Here is a 22283-nt window from a genome sequence, read left to right as displayed (position 1 = left end):
TGCTTTTTGTGCACTCTACTTAGTGTGGTGCTGGGGGATCACTGGAGCCTACGAAAGGAACCATGGGCACGGGGCATGGCGCAGACTGGGGCGGGCGAGCTGCTTGGCTCATCGCAAGCTTTCCTTGTTCTGCTATAAAGTTCACTCAGTTCGATTCCAATGTTAATTTGCATAATTTGCATAACTGTGACAATCTGAGGCAAAAGCCAGAAATCAGCCCCTGCCAGGCCTGCTCAGCTTTGGTTTTTACAGGGCATTTCTAGTTCTGGGGCTCCAGAGGCACAAGCTCCCAGTGTGAGGAGGGGCAGTGCTGCCCCGGGCTGTGACAGTGACAGGCTGGGCTGTGACTGTCCCTGATACCGTCCTCAGGAAATCTGTGCCTGTGGCATCAGGCGGCAGACAGGATATTTGTCAAATGATTCTTTTGGAACTACAGTGTTTCTTTAGAGAAATCCCCAGTGCTGAAGTAGTCATACTAACATGTGGTAAGTTGTTCCAACAGTTAATTAGCCATTTTTAAAAAAGCTTTTGTTTCTAACCTAAATTTGCCTAACTTCAGTTTCTGCCTCTGGGTCTCATGTCACTCCTGTCTGTCTGTTGCCCTTGAATTGCTTGTACCCTCTGACCGGGCCCTCCCTTAACCTTCCCTGTGCCACGCTAAGCAAATAGTGTTTTTCAAGGCTGTTACAAAGGCGTATTTCCAGTTCCTGGAATGTAATCTTTCTCATGCCTGTGTTTCAAGTCTCCTTCAGCCTTTTAACATCTCCCTTGATCTGCAGATAACTAAATTAGACTGAAAGCTTTTTATGAAATGCACTCCAGCTCCAACATGAATTAATTCAAGCAGACTCTGCTGCATTCTGTATTAGGCATCCTCTCTTCTGAATGAGGCTCTGATTCCATGTAAGAATTGATAGTGTCTGCATTTCAGTACACGTTTAGTTCCCAGTTGAAATTATTGTATATTTATTCACAAAGATATATCCAGTCTTTCTGGTCATAAAATGTACAAGGAACTCTTATTCAGCTGCTCTTTGTCCTAGTATTTTTCAGAGTCCATTCTTCCTGAGCTAGAGTCCTCCATCTGGTGAGTATGAGCCAAGTTGGTTTTTGTCCTAAATGTCTGAGTTACGTTTGATTATATGAAACACACTTGCTTTGTTTGTACCCAGTTTACTGAGCAATCTAGATTACTCTGTGTTAGCATCTAATCAATCTCCTAATATTATTAATAATTATTTTAAGCACTTTCCCATGGTGATTGATAAAACCATTAGTACAGGATTGGGCTGGACCTCTCTTGAGACAGTGGATTGGTGATTAATTATTTATCAGTTAAACTTCTAATCTTTTCAGGCAGTTTTAAAAGGTCTGAAAGGGCCTATTTTTTAGAACATAATACTGACTATTTTACTCTTCTTGCATTCTTGATTCAAGTTCATATTAACCATTTTATTATTTTGCTTGTGTTCATGGTGTGTGTTTACCTTTGATAGTTGCTGTTTGACATAATCTGTAATTTGAATTGGGGATAAACCAAACAGTAAAATAGTGGGGGCGAGGAGGAAGATAAAAAAAAAGATTTCCATCTACTGATAGGCCAACCTGCCACTGTGATGTCCTGTCTTCCTGGTGCAAACATACTCTACCTAAAGACAGAAGAGAAGCTAAGGGTCATCATACGTCACTCAGTAGAGGCTACGGAGTTGCTCAAATCCATGCATTTGCTGAAGAGTTTAACTCACTGGCATGACTAGTTTATGGGCATATGGTTTTTAAATATAAGGATATAGTAATATTAAATTTATCTGCCTGGCTGATTGATACTGGAATTATTTTACCTTTATTGCAGTGTTATGTGAAATGTTTCTTGTGTACTCCTTTTGTATTGACTTAAAGGCCACAGTCATGCGATTTTTCAATATGATCAACTCTCCTGACTCCTTTTAGAGCTTTATCAGCTCCAGGAAACCTTCAGGAAAATGCAGGGCTGACTTGCTTGCAGAACTGGAATTTACACTCATGAAACTCTTTGCAGCTTCCCTGGGGGAAGGACATTAAAGTAACATAAGGCTTTGCTTGCTGAAATGTAGCATGGGTCAGCCTCTCTGACTGGCATCCCAACCAAAATCGAAACATTTGAATTCCCTCCGCTTGTTTGGGAGATGGGTTTCCTTTTCACTGTGTGCTCAGAACCATCATGGATGAGTGTTCAGGGAATCCAGAAGTTTGGAAAATAGCATTTTAATTTATGCTTTTTGTTGCTAATGTCTCTTATAAAAAGTTTTAAAGAGGAAGACCAGTGTTAGCAAATAATGACTTCCTTTGGGTCACCCTCTGAAAAGGCTGCAGAAAACTGGTGATAGATGCCTATTTTTAATGGCATACAGTAAAAATTTGATTTCTTAATGAAAAGAGAGGAAACAGCCCCCATCTGCAGAGAGCTGATAAAAAGGAATTCTCCCCAGCCTGTCGCCTTTCTCATAAGTGAGTCCAGTTTTCTTCTGTGGCATGTTTTTTCTCACCAAACTAAGTAGCATTTCCAGTTGATTTCTGGTAACTTCAAGTCTATTAAAAAGTTATATGATTTATTCCTAATATTGTCAGCTTTTCTACGGGAAAAAGTCTTGTTTTCATTTTCATTTGTTTGATTTCTGTGCAAACAGCTCACTTAAATTCCATGTGTATCTAGAAAATAGTTCTAAAAAAGCTGCATTTTTTGTAGCCCCCATGTGATTTCTAAACCTTGCTATTTGTAAGATCAATACATTTCGAGAAAGATTACTGAGTAAACTTCACCCTGGTACTAGAGGACAGCTCTGTAGCCAGAACTGTTAAAAAGTGTATCATATATGGGTTATAGCTGGATTTTAATACTTCATATAGTTCAGTAAGTAACTAGCTTGAAAACAAAAAGGTTTTACAAAATTAACCATATGTCATTGCACACTTCATTTTACTTTATAGAGTTGTGTTCTACTTCCTGTGGTCTACTTAAATAAATCTATGTATACCTCTGAGTTGTCACCACATTTGAAAGACTCCCCCTACTGACAATTGCAATGCTTTTCTTCATGTAACTACATTTGCAAGAAAAAAGAGCATTTTAAAGAACAAATCCAGTACCTTTCCCCAAAAGTCCTCCTCACTTGGGTGCCTTGCTGAAAAAAAGAGCTGTTAATATTGTTAACTCAGAGGAAGCAAAATGAAAGTAGCTCGGGCAACCTAACATAGCTATAAAACTCTAATCGAGAGCAAGTACCAGGCACGTGGGAAAAAGTTAATTTCTCCTTGTTGGAGGGGCTGATTCTCCCTTGTCTGATTTCAGTGTACGTCGGAAATGACGTCGATGGAATTGCCCCATTGAAAAGCATCTGTATCACAGTTACCACATGGGGAGAACAAATCACAGATCAGGGGCGCACTGTACATGGAGAGTGCATTGCAGGTATTGCCCCTCAGGGTCAATAATGTAAAATCAAACCAGAAGGCCAGAAGCAGGTAGCGTGGAGAACTCAGGCATGGGGATCCTAAAACAGAAGTAGCAAATGTGGCTGGCATGGCAGCTGCATGTCTCCTGGGAAGGATGATGGAGAAAGACTTTGGTGGGCTACCCTGGGAGCTGATAATAGTGCCACAGCAGTTACAGGAGCTGCTGGGGCTGGAGAAATTCCTAAAGGATTCCTGGCCTCCCTCTGTTATGCTCCATTTTACATTTGCAAGATGAAAATACTGTCTTTCTGCACAAAAAAAAAAAGTTAAGTCACTCTGTTCATTCAAGGCGGCCACAGAACCATCTGAACAGAAAAGCAATGTGTCTGGTGCTGTGCAGAATAATACTGGATTTACTTTCTTCATTCTAGAGGGAATCATCTTCAGGATCCCCACAAAGGCTGAAAACTGTTGGAGTGACTGGAATAAAAGCAAGGCAGACCCAAGGATCCGTACCTCTTACACAAGATTCAACAGCATGTAAGTCATGGTATAGTCAAGTTTTCTCAAAATGTAAAATACCACACGTTAGACTTTATCTGCCAATTATAATAAAAAACCCCAATCATTGAATGGAAGTGAGTAGGAAGGAAGTGGAGCAAAAGACAGTTGCTAGTGTAGGACCCAGTTATTAATACATTTTAATTAGTCAGTATGTGAATACATTTACCATAGGTAGACCAGAGCAAGCTGCCTAGATAAGGCCCTGCCTATGTAAGATGGGTAGGAGCAGCAAGTAAGCTCTTTGGCACAGAGAGAGCGAGTATCCAGCCTGGCCCGGTGAAATGTGTTGGTAAACCTCCAGGTGATCCTCGCTCCCTCAAGTCGGTGTCCGTGCCGTTTGAGACGGCGTTAGACCAAGCCTCATTCCTCGCGAGGCAGATGCTGCTGCCAGCTCAGTGTCTGTCACCCGCTCTGGCCCGGCCACTCTTCAGCTGTGTGAGCTGCCCCAGGATGTCCCCAGCTCCTCCTGCCCCACAGTGAGTGCCACGGCGCAGGAAGACACGTCTCCGCAGCTGCCATTTGATATACCCTTTCTGTCGTGCTGCGTGTCCCCAGCACAGTAGTTTTAGCACACTGGCAAACATCATGCAAGAGTCCTGTTGTTAGATTTGAAGTCCAAAATCCTGCCTAGACAATTGGGAGGAGTTTTGATTTCTCTGCTCCAGAATCAAACTTGATTTGAAATGAAGTACAAAACATTGGAATTACTAGGTTGTTGCAAAAGCGTAAGTGATAGGAATGTAACTGCAGGGGGAAATTCCTCTATTTCTTTTTGCAGTGCTTATGGGTAAAGTTCTCCAAAGGGCATAATTTATGTGAACAGAGAAGAATCATGAGTTTAATTTGGTATCAGAGTTGGTTGCAAAATCCATTATTTACTTCTTGCATTCTGCACAGTATTCCAGGAAAACATGAAATTGGCAAATGTACCAGTTAGGGGATTTTTAATGTTAGCAGAAGGTTTGTGTACAAAGTTTCTTCTTTGAAGAAAACTGTTTAGCTTAAGAAATTACAAGGAAAAGAGGAAGGTGTTTCCAGACATGAACTCAAATCCTGGATGTGTGACTGCATCAAATAACCAATGACTCTCTGAATTTTTCAACAGAATTTCAACAGCTCTGTAGCCCTTTCTTTTCGAAAAGCTGACACAACACCTGTGTTGATTGTTTTCCAGACCTTCCACATTCTAGCTGGCTTTTAATATAGTAACCGACACTTTGCAGAAGGCTGGTTAATATGTTACCAAGCATGTTATAAATTTGCCATGAGAAGTACATAATTTGTAGGGCTGAGGGAGTGGGGACATCCGTGAGGGAAGGAAGGCAGCTGTAAAGCAGGGCTGTGCTAATTCTGCTTCAGCGCCCAGATCTTGTATCCGGAGCAGAACCTGGCTGAGGAGGAAAGTGCCCACCCTGTGGTCGTGCAGCTCCATGCGAGTGTCTGTGCGGTGCCTGCAGGTGCCGATGGCAGTGGCTGTCATTAGGTACTTGTCACCCCAGAGCTGGATGAACTCAGATCATTTTCCATGTGGCAATTAAATCTATTGCTGACTGATGGCCTTTGAGGTATTTGCTGTGCCTGTGGCTTAGATGTGGACAGTCAAGGGGGGGCTGTGTATTTTTATAACTGATAAAACCTGTACTGCAGCCGCTCTGCTTTGCCTTTGGCTTCTGCTGTTCAGACAATGACTCTTGTTTTTTGAGGAAATTATCAGAGAAGCCAGGAGCTCATTAACTGTACATAAATATGAATCTGGGCTTCTAAGATTTGTGGACAACACTGCTGTAACATTTTATTATCAAAAGTAATTGAAAGCAAATAGAAAATTTAAACGTTTCTGCATCAGTTTTACTGTATAGTTCTTCATATCATTAAAATGTGCCTAACACCAAGTAGTTAAAATGGTAATTATCCTGTCACACTTCTTAAAAAATAGAAATGCTATTCATTAGAAAAGACACTCTGTAGCATGTCATTATTCTTCCAGTTGTTTTATCATTCACAGGAGATGACACTTCCCTCTCTGAGCTTAAAAATAAACAGAGCTTCATCCAGCGGGTTTGCAAAGAGGTTCTATGTAATTAGAGACACTGAGGCAAGTGTTTGCCAGGCAGGAAAGGTATGATTAGGATATTGTACTGAATAATTCCCAGGGATTTTTCCTAGCAACAACCCTTCCCATACCACAGTCATCCTTACAGGAAATGGCAGTTCTAAGTTAAAAAGATGATTTTTCTGTGATACTCCCCAAAGCAGAGGCAATGTGTTAGAGGCACCTAAAAGGGAGACATTGCTTTAATAGTGACTGCTGCCTCCTGACGTGTTCCGCACAAATGTTTCCTGTGATGTCAGGAATTTACAATCTGGGCTTGGTCTAACGTGAGGTGACCCCTCAGTATAAAAACTTGTGTACGTAATGGTGAATGTGGATTGTGGTTGGACAGTAGAGAATCAGAGTGTTTTCCCTTGGAGGAGGGCGAAGGCGCTTCGTGTCTGTGTTGAGTGCAAGGTGCTGTGCAGCCGATGCTGGGCAGGCAAGCAAGGAGGCCCTGCTCTGAAGCAGCTGCTCGTCAAAGTCAGGTGGGATGTGAACACATGAACAGAAGATGAGTGAGGAAAGGGGTTTTTCTTCTACAGGATTATGTTAACATTAACACTGATAGAAGGCTGTGTGGTAAGACTGAGGGATGTGAATCTAAACCATTGCTATCAGTAAAAATAATAGCTGAATTTTGAAAGCATTGCACACATTGTTCCATCATGTTTTGGCTCCATAGCCAAGAGGCCTTTTTTTTTTTTTTCCCCCTGAGAACTTCCCATCTTAATTCATCAAACAGATTTTCTAGCCTTATAATATCCCTGTACTTCAGGCAGATTATTTTAAGGGCCTGGTGAGAGTGCTACATAACTTGGCTGTGACTTTCCTCGGACTGTGTAACTTCATGCACAGAACTGGGCAGAGCCTGTGCCAGTTGTTCTCCAGGTGCCAGCCAGCCCCTCCCAGAGCCGGATCACAACACACAAGGAAGCTGGGAGCCTCAGCACAGCCGAGAGCTATACAAATCCACAGCCAGGGTGCAGCTGCGCTTTAGAGCTGGGCATTCAGCTGCGCCTTCACCCCTATTTAATAACTGTTAAGTGGTGAAGCACTGTCTTCTTGAAATGCTTCCCCTCTCCTAGCAAACACCATGTAACATACAATTTTTACAGTGTCTTGTAGCATATTTTTACTCCTGAAATGTAACCCTTCCTTTTTAGTCCTCCTTAATCATAGTGATTTTGTGGAGGATCCCCGTTTTTCCATTCTTGGACATCAAGCTTTATTTTTTCCTCATTTCCTTCAGCATTACTTATCCCTCCTAAAAATAGACAGGTGGAGTCCAAAAATATCCAGTGGAGCCATAACGGAATGTTTCTTACAGGGAAACCAACAGCCAGGCCTGATTTATTAATCCAGTTTTGTTGTTTGTGTGTTCCCACCCTCCACAATCTTCCTGTTTCCTGGGCTTGCCTCTTGTTTGCTCACCCGGGTTATTCAGTACGGCTGCTTATGAGGGCACATGAAGGGGAAAACATCCCCTGCCCAGTCTGTAGGGAAAGTTGCAAAGGCTGGAGAGTGCTGTGGGTGCTCTCAAACCCTCAGCGCCAGTGGGTGGCTCCTCTCCTGCAGGGGGGAAGGTAGAAGTAGGTCATTTGTTTTGAGGGAGCTGCCAGCCTGCTCTGCCTTCTGCAGCCAGCCCACGCCTGCTGCCCGGGAGCGCAGGCGTCTCCCTCGGCCCGAACAGCGAGCTGAGGGCAGGGCTCGCTGCGGTGGCACAGGAGACGTCGGCAGTCCTGAACAAAACTTTCTTCTTCCTGTCAGTCATCCTATTCCTCCCAGCAGGCTGAAAACAGCAGCTCGTATGGCAGCCCCAGAGGTAGAAAGCTTGGGATTTGTTGTCCAACTTCCAAAGTCAACAAAAAGGCTGCATTTTAAACCAAACCTGTGAGGCCTTGAAACTTCATGGGACCTTATATTCAGCAATATCAATGAGTTTGAGAGAGTTCTCAGGACAGTATTAGAGGCTAATGGAAGAAACAGAGAAAATGGGCTCATCTCGGTTCTGATCAGTGGTGATTCTGCATTTTGGTTCAGGAGGTCTTGATACAGCCTGGGTTTGGAGCCAGCCACTTGTGTGGTGCTCATCTCTTTACTCCCCTGGGAAGATCACAGTTGTGAGGCTGACTTTTGGATGTATGTGAGCTTCCAAATGTGGCATTTTGAGAGAGGGTCCCAAACTGACATATTTTTTTGCAGAGGGTGGGGTATGAGGCTCCAGAGAAAAATTGCAGGGTCTTTGGAGGGCAAAGCTTTGAAGTTTAAAAAAGCTCGAAAAATCCCTGTTGCCGTTTACTGTCTGTGGAAAATCTGGAAGGTAAGACTTTTAACCAAAGAGACTGGATAAAAGAGTTAAAAGTAACAGACTGGGGAAGAGTGGCTTTCATGTTTTAACTGTTTATGCAGTGGTGGAGAAGATTAATTTGGTTCCAAAACTGTGTACCAAACAACACTGTTGGTCTGTGCCTTGTTTGTCTTCCACTCAGAGGCTTTGAGTGCACTCCCACTGCTGACATAAAACACGTGTGTGGTGGAAGGGGGAGGGAGGAATTTCTCTCTTCCCCTTGCTATTGTGTTTAGTTATGTTTTGGTCTGTTCAGTTTGTCTCCAGGATCAGACAAATGACTCAAAGTTATTTCCACAATAGGAGAGCATGGGAAAACACAAACATTCGTCTCTTAAAGACACACAGTCCTGTTTATCAGGCAAAGACATGCCTTACCTTCTAGTCTGTTGGAAATGCTACCACATGAGCTATCTTACTCCTTCCTCTAGACCCCCTTTTGGATTTTGCACCTTAGGCCTTTTTCTCTCTAGAAGATGACACAAAATTTCCCTACCTTGTACTTCTTTCTCATTTTCCCCCTTTTTATCTTACCTTCCCCATTTATTGCACCTTTAATGTTTCCCACATTTTTCCATCTCATTCCTCTTACTGTGCTACCGTACTCCTGAAACTCTCCCTAACCAGCACCATCTCTCTTGTGCTTCGACTGGGCCTTTTTTCTCGGTGGTGGTGTCCCATCCACCAACTTGGCGTATTGCGCTGTCCCTCTGGGAGATGTCCCAGTCATTCTGTGCAGGTCTTGAGAAGCACAGTTGGGCTAGCTCTGAACAAGCAGCTTGTGCAGAGTAAGCCTTTGCGACCCTTTGTGGTGTAGCTCACAAGCAGGAGGGCAGCAGGCTCAGACCCGCTGCGCTGTGCTCAGGCAGGCACGTTCAGCCCCTGATGCAGAGAAGACACGTCAGCTCAGCAGGGACCAGCCAGCAACGGCATCTCCGAGCCTCTCTCAGCCCAGCCCCTGATGCCAAGCCCTCTTTTCCTGTTGAACGTTTGTTCCAGCCAGTGGGAGCCAAAGATGAAATCTAACTCCTGCCAGTGCCAGCCAGGTCGGACAGGTTGATTCTTTATTTACAATTATGATGAGGCAGCAATTATACTCTAGAGCTGTTTTTTATTGGTGAGGTAATTACTAAACTTAGGTTTTGTGAGCAGACCTTTGGGGCCTGTTGTTGCCTAAAACCCTATCAGGTTTTCTCAGATCTCTTTTCTCCACTCTTTTTATTTTTTTCTCTCTCCTGACTTGTTCAATATAATCTGGTTCTCCAAGCTGCCCAAAGCACAAATCTGGCCCCCAAAGCCATCATTCATTCATACATCCCTCTTCCCTTCTTGCTGCTCGTATGTCTGGGCATCCAGACTCCCCTCCCTTGTCTGGTGCACAGATCGAGAAATCTGTTAAAATAATCCCTACCTCTGTCTTTACACTCCTAGTGTTGCCAGCAACCAATTGTAGCTAACTAGACATGTGTGCTTGCCTGCTTCAATCTTTGGAGAGCCTGCCTAGCTTGCTTGCTCTGGAATTCTTTAGGAAGCCCCACATGTATTCTGGTGCCGTATGAGCCTTTCTGGGCAGCTGCTAAAAATGCTTGTTGTCCTATTCTCTTTTTTGTTTCAAACTCCATCTGCTCTCACTCTTCTCTCTGTTTTTATTGACTCTGTACTTTTGTTTATGTCAGTTTAATCTCTTGCAGTCAGCTAGCAAAGCATGCCATGGGTGTGGTTCCTTGAAAAGCTGGGGCAATGAACCTTGAGGTGGACTACTTTGAAGCCAGAAATGATACACAGGTAAAGGTAAATAGGAAAATCCCATCCTAATTCTAGCAGTATTATAATTTTTCTTCTGAACTGATGGACTACTATCATGTCTATGAACATTTCATGGGAAATGGCAAGTCACAGGCAAGACAGAAACCCATACACGTAGCAACCCGAGAGGAAAACTTTCTTTTGCAGATGAGAATGTGTTAACACACACATTTCAGAGTGTGGGTGTCTGGGTGGGGAGGTATATATTATTACAGTACCAAGGCAACAACTCCATGCTTAATCTGAAAAAGCATATTCTTTTAGAAGGATTTGTTTCTCTTTTCATTCTTCTAGAAAGTTTAGAAAACAATCTTTGACTCCTCTGCTGTTATCAAATATGAGGCAGATCCTTTATGTAGAAAGACTTGAGAAATGCTGCTCTTCAGGGCTTATTTTCATAAAGAAACAGTGCCTAGCATTATTGTGCAACCTGTACTTTCAAGAAACTTCGGACTCCTTCCTTCACAGAAAAGAGGAAGAAGAGTCTGTATCAATCTTCTCCAGCACTGGGGAAAAAAGACCCCTCACCACCTTCTCCTGTAGTAGAAACAGTGATTTCAGATAGAGCAAGTGGTGAGAAACAGGGTAGTGGCAGAGATTAGACATGTCACATCCCTTCAGTAGGAACAAACAAGCAAAAAGCAGCTGCCTAGCCTGTCTGTTCAAGGGCAAAAGTTGAACTAAGAATTGTGAATGGGGTGAGAGGACATCTGAGGAAGCATAAAGGGAAAGATTGTCAGGGGTAGGGTGATGTTAATTACTTCTGAAATGGAAGAAGTCCAACAGACAGACAAGATACAGAAGGTCTGCAAGGAAACTTCAACGCACTTGGGTATTAGATGGTTTACCAGGATTTTTGCCTGAGGATTCTCACAACCTGGATGCTTCAGGGAGTCCTCTGCCTGGGATTTCCCAGTTATAACACAGACATTGAGAAAAAGCAGTGAGAGGCCACGTCGTGCTAAAGTTAGTAGAGAGGACAAAACAAACCTGTGGTTTTCTGCCGGACAGGAGCATTTTGTCTTCTGTTCCAGTGAGGATTCACTAATAGAGTCAGGGCTATCCACCACATGCCCAAAGAGTACCTTCTTCTCAGATGATGCCTTAAATCCATTAAATACTGCATTAACATAGTTAAGCATTTATGTGATTTAGCTAGTTCCTCTGTGTAAGTTATGAAATAGCAGCTGATCACAGACACAAACAGATGGACAAACTAAGTGGTGCATGTTCAGAGATAACGAATAGCACCAACAGTTCAACACTCTAATGAATACATGGGGAAACCTGCTATTAAAGATAATGGCTCTCCAAGTTATTTGCTCTGAACAGTTTTCATGACCCCTGCACAAGAAAATGTGCTTATTTTAAAGTATATGCCCACAATTGCCCCTGGCTTCAGAAGGACACTTTTGGCTTTCATCTCTCAACATTAACCCACTGTTTTGAATTATTTTTGCAATCGGTTATAATTTTCTATACATAGATATTCATTCTAGGGCACAAAATTGTTTTCCTGGGTGTGTGGTGTTGCTTTCAAAGGAAGATAAATTCATACATCTGCCATTGCCTCATATATTTGAGAAAGTCACTCAAACCTCCTGTGTTTCAATTTCCTCATCTTTAAAATTAGGAAAGAACACTTTAGGGTCCTGTGAGGTTAAATTATTTCTGTTTTGATAGGACATTGCTACTCGCAGAGATTATTTCAGAAATTTGTAAAGAACTGGGCTTTGAAAGAAAGGATGGCTGACTCTCTGACCTTTAAATCATGCACATTAATCCCATAAACATATTGTAAAGTAAGACACAGTATATACCAGCTTTGAGAAAGGAATTTCACTATGCAACTATAAAATACCAGTTAAAGCAGAGAAGAGTACAAAACAAACATCCCATTTTAAACAACAGCACTGGGTGAAATTCAAAGATAGCAAACAAGATATCAAGTCTCAAATGAACAGCAGAAATACTGACAATTGATGCTTTTTAACTGATACATAGAGAAGGAAATTAAGAGAATACTAGTGTTTCAGAGTTATAAGTTTTATTTTGGAAAATGTAAACGTCACTAACCATGCATAAAAGTTAAGACGGTATCTTACAGTTGTTAATTTTAATTTTTCTTTTTTTTTTCCTTTCCTTTCTTATTGTTGTTGCATAGGACGTTATCACAATATATAATCTATGCAGTACAAAATACATAAAAAGTTACAGCAGAGCAAGAATAGATGAACAGAAAACTGTACAACTGTAATACTTCAATGTAGTGATTTAAAGAGTTGAAAAGTGACCCATGGAAGCATTCATGTGATGCTGATAAAAACTGTACAAGTGAAGATGACACCAGTAACATTATAGTTCACCAAAGCTGGAAGTATATATGTAAACACATGCGCACTTACTGGCACACACATCCTCTGTCACCCACATAGGCATGCACTCGTGAAGAAGCACGTGTGCACACAGACACGTCCTCCAGACTGCACAGAGACACAAGGAACTGCAGCTGTAACCAGAGATGAAACTCAACCACAAATCTCAAAAACTAGGTTCAAACTTTCCAATTGCAATGGCATGTGGATCTAGGATTTTGGTTCAGACTCATCACTGGTTATAATGAAATGGATACCTATTGTTGCTCTGTAGACATCCCTTCATTATTTGGTGTGTAGTATGTACACAGTTGTGTATTTATGTCTACACATATGTACTACACAATATACACATATATACCTATTTTTATATATGTGCATATGCTTATATAAATCTGTATATATATAAATATTTTTATATATATATAAAACCTATACCAGTGGATGGGCTTTTGCATTCTATATTCTGACTTATGGGGTAAACAAGTATAATTCTGTTATGTTCTTCTGCCTAAGGCTATAGTTTTATCCCCAAAAGAGTTAAAAATACAGACGTTCATCATACCATTCACTGACATAGACTACATGTTAGCACCCAATGTACAAACAGATGGTGTAATGGAGTAAAAGAGCACCTGAAAGTCAGTTTGTAGGCATTGCCTGATGAAATCAGTAAATCAAACGGCAACGGAAAGGCAAGCTTTAAGTATGCTGAGTTCATTTTCCTTATTCTTTCTTCACAAACCGATTTCCCCAAAACAACAACGCACTTCACACAGTGCAAATTCTAGAACTCATGGCAAAGAACTGGAGAAAAGCAGTTGTGAATGTGAAATGAGTAAGCTCCTCACACAGCCTTTTACTGCCTGGCTGCATGGAACACAGAAAGCGCTGAATGTCTGGGTAGAAGGGAATAAGGTTTTAAAGGTGTACAGAGACTCTCATAGCTAAGTTACTGGAAGCGTTAATGCAGTAAAGAGGGTAGGATACATATAGGATACCTTAGGTATTACCATCAAACAGAGGCTTCTGATGACTTGTTATAAATATATATCTTTGCAGTTACGTAATGTAAACAGATACTATGCATATATTATAAAAGCAAGGAACAACTATTTTGCAGATATAAAAAACTCTCACAATAAAATCTAGCTGCCAGGAGTTTACCAGGACTGCTAAGAAGCAGGATGACAACTGAATTTGTGTGTCCATTAATGCACTTCAGGCCTTTGCCATGGGTTGGGGTTAAAGGGCTTCTAAGAGCATCTTTAGAGTGGAGTGGTGGTAGTGAGGTGAGGATTTTTAACTTGCATGCTTTTACTATAGCAGTGCAGTTAAGCCTAACTCCTAGAGAAGCTGGAATTGTGGCTGGAGAAAAACAAACAAAGTTTCAGAGTGTTCTTAATATTTATAATAAACCTTTTATTATATTCTGAAATTAAAAGAAAATTAGGGCAATTTTGTAGATTGTGTGGGGATTCACCTCAAGAGATTGCATGGGGAAGGGAGGAGGCAGGAGAGATGCATGCTGCTCTAGATGGATGACTGAAGACATCTGCACCTTGCCAGAGCAGCATTTCCTGAGCACGCAATGTTTGTTGCTATGTCAGGGAACTGGTTTAGGTTACACTGCTGGGTGAAACAACAAAAGGGTAAAAGTCTGAGGTTAGTTTGGATAAGCACCCAATTCCAAAACATAATTGGAGCTGTTCAGACTTCTCCTATCTGCAGAACTCAATAATCATGAGAATGGAGTCTTATGACTTTGTTGGTGCTTCTGCTTCTTTTCTAGCCTGTAGCAGATACTAGAAAACCCCGAACACTCTTTTTCCGTATGAAAATATCAAGAGAAGTTTTGTTCACATTCGGTTTTGGAAACTACTAGTGGTTTGGAATTAATAATTTTATCCTAAAGCTAGCATGTATTAAACATTTAATGGCGATATTTGAAGCTCTGGTTAGGATTTTAAAACACAGTCATTTGACTGTCAGGCTAACACACTCCGAGGTATTTACACCTAAGATGTAAAAAAAAGTTTCTGTGCTGAATTCCAGAGAATTTTCTGAATGTGCAGCTATGTTGCCTATACATAGTCTGATAGCCATCTCATTAGGTGAACTGGCTGAGCTGGAAATTTGACTTTGAACCAATTTATTTTTTTTCTTCTTAACCTTGGAGAACTCTTAGCAATCTCTAGGAGCAATATATAATAAAATGCTTAGTTTACCGTTTAAGTTAAAGATTACATAGTTCTCATGTCACTCAGAATAGGTTGTCCCATAACCTCTATATCACATAATCTCAGTACTAATAAAACCTAGTGCGAATATTCTTTCTCCAGGCTATTCAAACAACTTGCTTGCCAATGCACCTACTGATTCATCCCGAATTATTAAGCCCTAAATAAATGAGCTGGAGTGGTTTCTCCTTTGCTAAAGATCAAATGATGCTCTTCTTGGAAAAGATGATTTTTACAACAAACTGAACTTAGAACATGAAGCCTATGATTTTTGCTGATGCTTAGTTCTCTTGATTCCAACCCTCAGCCCCCACCCCCATATCCCTCTATTAAGGTATAACAATAAAGAGAAATGTGTTTATGACTTGTCTCGAAGTACGTGCACAGACATAGCTGACCTGTGGCATTCCTTTAGCTAGATATCTTAAATGCCTCTTTAATAACTACAGCACAAGAGCACTTTCAGCAGTCACAGAAATGATTGGAATGTGAATTCCTGTTACCTGAATTGTATCAAGTTGTTAAAACTGTGTATCTTGGTATATGAGATTTTAAAAAGAAAGGAAAGAGGAAATCTATGGAGGCAAACAGATCTGGTTTTTCCCTAACTAACAATGGTTAGGCAGCTCATCACACAAACTCAGTTAATATTTGTGGTCTTGCAAAAAAAAACTTACAATGTTCTTTCATTTTCTGTGAAACGAAACAGTAGAATTGTGCCTCACATGACTTCTGATTCAAAAGGGGAAAATTGTGATTTTTATAGCGGTGAAATCTGAAGGAAATGAACATGAAAAAATACTGAAATACCTGCACTTTGAACTGTCTTTAAGTATTTATCCATACAACTAACAGAATGCAGAGTATTAGGAATAATGCAAATATTGTGGAAGTACCCATGAAAATACTTGGAAAACTATATTAGCCTCACAGTTAATATACAGTACAATAAAAACTTGCAAAATTGAATGAATGCAAAGCAGCAAGTAAGATACAGGTTCATTTGAAATGTGGAGGCATTCACTTGATAGCAAACTGCAGGTTTGGCATAGTTTCTCTCCACCATACTACACTTAATTGCATGTATACCTTACAGTTAAAACAAGAAAACCCCAAAAATTCCAGAATCAAAAGGACCTGAATTTATAATATGCACCGTCAGACCCAGCCAAACCAAGGAAAGTGTATTTGTTGCCGTGAGGTCTCCAGTACATCAAAATGCTTCTGGTCTTTTGCTATATTTTCTACCATATAAAACATAAAAATCTACCTCCTAGTGCTCTACCTAGTGTCAGATTATTGAAAACTAGCCAAGACTCCTTTTTTGTTATTAAGCAGTTATTCAGAAATGAGAGCACCTTACTTTATGCTGGTATGTGTATTTCTGAGAAACTCGTAGTAGTGCTGAGCTAAAATGACATTTTGTTTTAAAACTTAAAAATGCATATTTTATTTTTCCAGTCAGAAGATATCTCATGATTTTTGCTTCCTTTTATCAGTGACCACAAGTGTGATGCAACAGGAATACAGAAACTATGTCTTAGCTCTTTCTTGCTCAGTTACAGCTGTACAGTAGGTAAGTACCTTTATAAAAGTTTTGGTGGGCATTGGTTCAGCTATGCTATTTCCAAAGTTCATTTTTTTTTAAACAGGGAAAAAATATTAAAACTGTTCAAGCCAGTGTGGTTTGATTTGAATATTCTGTTGGTCCCAAGCTGACCAAGCAGTGCAGAGAGCTCAACAACTTGGAGAGAGTGACGACAGAATGTCTCCGAGATTCCATGCCACCCTGCAATAAAATGTTACCCAGTGTAAATATGTTTCCTTGTGATTTATGTTATTTACTTAAGGCATCTCGTTTAGATATTTTTTCTCAGAATTTTATCTAGCATGAAACAAACAAACAAGTTTATCAACCGCACAGAGATTTTTGCAATAAGAAGTTGGTTTTGGAGCCTCTTCAGCATGACGTGAAAAGATGGCTTGCTACCAAAAGCAGAGGGCAGCTTGAAGAAAGGCAAGATTCCTGTTCGGACGCTCCCCAATGTAGGTATTTAACCAGGAAAACACACAATGGAAGAGTCAGGTACTATGTTCCAGTACTGGTTTGGGTTTGTATTGTTTGGTTTTTATTTTTTCCCCAGTGTGTGAAAGAATCTAACAAAAAGCTTCTGAGTGCAAATGTATTTACAGAGTAAGGCTGCGGTTAGGGTGTGTCTTCATTGTAATTATTGTGTAACATAAATATCCATCCCTGAGAAAGGAGAAGGGGGACATAATCCAACACAGTTGACTCGTAAATGTATGTATGCTCATGTTGTGCAATCTGGTCTTTCAAAACTACTTTGACACCTGAGGTGAATTAAGTGGGGCTTTTTTCTTTTTTTTAGATTTCCTCATTTTCTTCTAAAGAATTATCAAGAGGATATGTAAATGGTTGCAAAATGTATGAAATATTGAGACAGCAGGAATCACTAAGTAGAACACATATGTTTGTCTGTCCATGAGGTTAGAATAGCCACCGGAGTGGTTGGGTAAAGAAAATTTGACTGAAAATTGCAGTGGGAGGCAGCTATTTACTGATTTGGGAAAAAAATAAAGGCGGGGAGGGGAACTGAGGAGGGGAAGCAACAGAGTTTTTAAAATGTGTGCAACACAAACAAAACTCCATGTTAGGTGTTAGAGGCAAAGTGCTGTCATCCAGTGCAGGTAGGTCTACGGGGAACTGGCAGGGCTGATTGTTGGACTTGAGGCATCTGAGCGGCTGTAGTCACTGACAGACCCTGTTCTTGAGCTGCTACCACTTCTCCTCTTGAGCATGCTTGGGTGGAAGTTGGCATGACGACGGGCATGCTTTGTCAGATGGTCGCTACGCATGAAGCGTTTCTCACAGAGAGGACAGCTGAACTTCTTTTCTCCAGTGTGAGTGCGGTAATGGCGGGCCAGCTCATCGGAGCGAGCAAACTTCTTGTTACATCCTTGCCAGCTGCATTCAAAAGGCCGTTCACCTGCAGGAAGCAAACATGGCATGATTAGAAGGGATAGTAATGTCTTCCATGTTTTTTCTTTTATTCAAATGTTTGATTTTAAAGATCAGGAGCAAGGTAGATGCCACTTGGCACTAACTGGATGGAGCAGGTGTTACACTCTGCCAGAGAGGAGGCCACTGTGGTATTCCAACCCATTAGAAAGCACCGTAAATCATGCTAATGGTACCTTATTTGATAACTAGATCTTCAGGGATGATGGGCTCCTGGATGTAACTTTTCATATCTCTCATAGTTCACTGGATTTTACTTCTGGACTTGGACCTATCTGTATCTGTACTGAGCTCTATAGACTATTCATTTATTCTTCCAAGCTGTCCTTACGTCTGTCTGACTCAGTGTTGCAGTTCAGAAGGTGTGATGAAGGCTCTCTCTTCAGCTATTTAAAAAAAATTATGGTGAAAATGCAAAACAGCAGTTTTGAGGCACTGGATGTGAGGCTCTCACCTTGTATTCTCCACAGCCATACCTGTCTTTTCTGCATTTGTTACAAGCTACTGTGGTTTCTCCTGCTCACTGCCTTATGTCTCATTTAGAAGTGAGGCAGGGAGTCCTGTATTTCAGCTAGGTAAATGTGCCACGTTAAAGGTAGCAGCCTTCTATCAACAGCTAATGTAAAACTCCTGACCTGTTATGCTTAAGGCACGACCAGTGAGCTCAAAAAACGGTACCTTTTCTGCTGATCACTTAGCATGGCATCAGCTGTTGTTTTCTATGTCTAGTATTTGGTAGCCAGCAGTAGGCATGACAGTCCAGTTCCTAATGAGAGAAGTTCTAGAGCAGGATTGTGTAAGATCTGTGTTACCCAGCACTAACAGGTGATGAAGGCGTTTCACAACTTCCCCCTTTCCTCACTGCACATCAGATCTGGAACATTCAGGTTCCTACTCACCTGCTTGATTTGGTTTTGTTGATGATGGTGGTGATGATTTAGGTGCTGAGCCAAAAAAAATGTGGCCTTTCTTCCACTACTTCTCTACTGTCTCCTGTTCTCCTCCTTCCTAGGAAATATTTTTTTCCCCTCAGTCCTCACTAGTCTTGATTTGATACCTTTTTGGTAGGTGCCTCTAAGTTCTTGGCTAATTGGTTTTCCCCTGCACACACTCTCTGACAGTTGGCATCACTCTATAGTGATAGTTAAGTTCTCTAGAGTGATTCTCGGCTTTACTGAGGTTTAGCAATACCTCCTTAAAGAAAAGCTGTATTGTGAGGAAATGCTGGATGCCTTGTGTGAAGATATCAGAGTCATTATTGTTCATAAAAAATCAGTACACAGTCTGGAACAAAGTTGCTGCAGGGTATTAATTAAGACAAGACCTAGCGGCTGCTCCAAAACCACACATGGAAATTCACAGTCTGTCATCAGTCTCATCTCTCAAGCAGAAGGGATGTGGTTTTCTGTGCAGGTAAGTTACATAGATGTCCTTTTACCAGCAGTAAAGCAATCAACAGAATGAGAGATTATATGAATTGATTGCCTAATCTCATTAGGGAACATGCAACCACAGTACAACCTTCTTGCATAAGCAATAACCCATGGACATGTGATACTCAACAAACAGCTTTCACCATTGAAGTTGCTGTACACAACACAATAGAGACTTTCAACTCCAACTTAGGCAATGCTCAAGTCAGAATTTTACCTTTATACAATGGCTACAGAATTTGATTCCATAAATTAATGTGGAAATGTTATCAAATATCTTAGATATTGCAGGGAACATGTCAAGCATGTGAGTGTTTATATTGAGAGTCTTAAGGCCTAGGCAGCGGCAGTATTTTTGTGGATTATGAACATTACTAGCAGGTCTCAAAGAGAGGTAAAGCTCCAAAAGATAAAGATGCTTGAAAATAAAGGAATCAAAAAGTAGGTCAGGCTTCTTTACTCTTCAGAGAGGCAGGCAAGATATGCCTTGAAAAGTAAGGAATATTGTAATTTTTTTTTAACTATTTCAAATAGGTTTGGATTTTCATGTTTCAAATCCCACTAAACTGTAACCTTTGTAGCTCCTCTGCCAGAGCATGACATCACATAACTTGTGTTTAGAGTTACACAAGATGACAGAAAAACATCACATTCGAGAATCAAATTCAACTGATCGTGACTGAAAATTACACAAGAAAGAACAGTTTTGGCTTCTTCCTGAACTCCACCCAGTCCAAAGAAAACATGTCTGTAAAAGTGCATTAAGTAACTTGCAGTGCTCACTGAGTATGTGAGATCTGCAGGTGTGTTGACACCTGAATTCATTCTAGTGGCACAGACCCAACTGCTTGTCGTGGTTTGACCCCAGACGACATTTTCAAGCATATGCCAAGGCTATGCAGTAATTTGTATCCTGGGAAATCCACGAGTGGCTGCAAAACCAGGAACAGTAAGCCAGAAACAATTTTCTGTGATCTTTAATCTGTTCTGCTGCTTCGCAAAACAGTATTGTATGTTGTTATGAAAACAGACAAGAAACCTGAACGTGCCACTGTGTGCTATTTTTATATTTCTACTTTTTCATATACATAATTAAGGGTATATTTGGAAACACAGATCAGCAGGCTGGGTGGGGAGGATGAGGGGCAGACAGTTAAATAGAGATGTGACTGAAGCAGCTTTCCTCCAAGAGAGGAAATACTATCCTGGGAAAAAACACTCAGCCAAGCAGACTGTTTCTCGAGACTGGCTATTATTTAAAAAAAAACCAAAAAAGTCATCCTTCAATAGCACTTATATGTATTTATGAATATTTTAATTTATGCTATTCTCTTGTTTATAAACAGAAGCTTTTGTTTAACGAAAACACAAGCCCTCAACCATTTGAGTGCAAGAGAGAGATTAATGTTTAACTTTGATGTTAGAGGAATGGTGGTTTCTTTATCAAGTATTTTTAAAGGAATCAAAAAATTCCAAAAGCTTGCAATTCCAAGTTCCTATAAATTGAAACCAGTTAGTTCTAAATTAATGATTTGGGGAGTGACATTTCATAACCAAACAAGCCAAATGCAGTCATATTTTTTGCATCCACTTTTGTGTGCCTCTCCAACAGCTTTTGAATGTCTCAGCTACCTTCAACCATATCTAACAGAGGCAGTGAATTCAGTAATATTAAGCTTGACTAGTTCCAGGAAAATAAGGAAGTTTTAGTAATGTTCTCAGTGAAAAGAAACATAGGCTGAATTTGACAATCGCTAAACACCAAAAACCCAGTGTGGGAGTGTGGTATGAATGCTCAAATCCAAGAAAAGCTTCGGTCAGAGTTCGCACGTTTATAGACACTGGGACACAAGACTCCTCCAAGCCCCTGGGACACACAGCAACAAGGAGCTTGGCTGGATTAGTACCTGCTGACAGAAGCAGGCCTGTTCCTGCTATTTCCATTATCTGTGATGTGGCCTTTTTTTAGGAACTGGAGTTCTCAGATTTCCAGCGGCAGGGACTCAGACATCAAGTACAACCCCATTTCAAAGTGTGGGCATCTTTATTTTAATCTTAACAAATCTAGTGATTACATTGATAAATTATTGGATCTTACGTTTACTGCATGCACAGGAAACTACTACTGAACTGGAGCTGCAACAGCTACCATAACATCCATTATTTCAATCCTTGGTTTATTTTCTGTACCTTAACATTTTCATTGAGTTATTTAGACACATATGAATATTTATTGAAAAGGGAATTTCCAAGCAGCAAGTTTACTTTTTAAGTGAATGTATGTTGCTGTTTGCTCTCAAAGTGCTTGTATTGTTCCATCTGGGAGCACAGGTTCCACCAAGGGACTTACCTGTATAACCACAGCTAACTATAGCAACTCAAATAGTATATGATGAACATACATTCAGTTACTATAATGATAATAGCCACAATGCCAGAGAAATGTAAGTAGCGTTAAAATTCCTCCTCTAGCCTTAACCACAGTCAGGTCTGCCCAAAAATAAAATAAGTGATTTGGTATGTCCCATGCAGCTATCTGGTCCTTCTTAAAAATATTACCACTCACTTTCACTATAATGGAAACAATTTTTAATTTTTTTTTTAACAGATTATGTTCAATCAGTTATATTCTAGGCTTTTATTTCAAACTTGTTCAGTAATGTCAGCCAGATCTTAGATCTCAGTTTATAATAATTTTAGTTACTTTACTGTATTTTATCAGCAATATTTGCTTCTCTTTTGTCAAGACAGAATAATTCCAGCCTTTTTTGTCTTCTCCCCCCCCCACCACCCCCGGACACTCAATCACATAATCTTTCTCTTTTTTCTCTTGTCTAAAAAATGCATTCCATGGCTTTACTGAATCCCTTTTCAAACTGGGATGTCCAGGCCTGATCTGCTCTGTCTGTGTGAGTTTCTATAGCTTAGCACTTTTAAAATACTCATGGTTT

General features: G+C 40.7%; 1 protein-coding gene and 1 long non-coding RNA gene across 2 annotated transcripts in view; one reads left to right on the top strand and one right to left on the bottom strand.

The window, feature by feature from the left end:
* Positions 1-1096: 1096 nt before the first annotated feature.
* On the top strand, positions 1097-16495 carry LOC110365197 (uncharacterized). The gene is made up of 4 exons (XR_002424488.2): positions 1097-3448; positions 3864-3972; positions 10115-10223; positions 16359-16495. It is a non-coding gene; the product is annotated as an uncharacterized LOC110365197 (long non-coding RNA).
* The window catches only part of KLF13 (KLF transcription factor 13), a 34748-nt gene continuing 24739 nt past the window's right edge, over positions 12275-22283 (bottom strand). Inside the window, exon 3 of the mRNA XM_005511120.3 lies at positions 12275-17867. Coding sequence (XP_005511177.2) covers positions 17575-17867 — 293 coding nt within the window. The 3' untranslated portion in view covers positions 12275-17574. The remainder of the gene's footprint in view (positions 17868-22283) is intronic.

The sequence above is a fragment of the Columba livia genome, chromosome 11, assembly GCF_036013475.1.
Source record: "Columba livia isolate bColLiv1 breed racing homer chromosome 11, bColLiv1.pat.W.v2, whole genome shotgun sequence".
Lineage (NCBI taxonomy): Eukaryota > Metazoa > Chordata > Aves > Columbiformes > Columbidae > Columba > Columba livia.
This window is presented reverse-complemented; position numbering and strand designations above follow the sequence as displayed.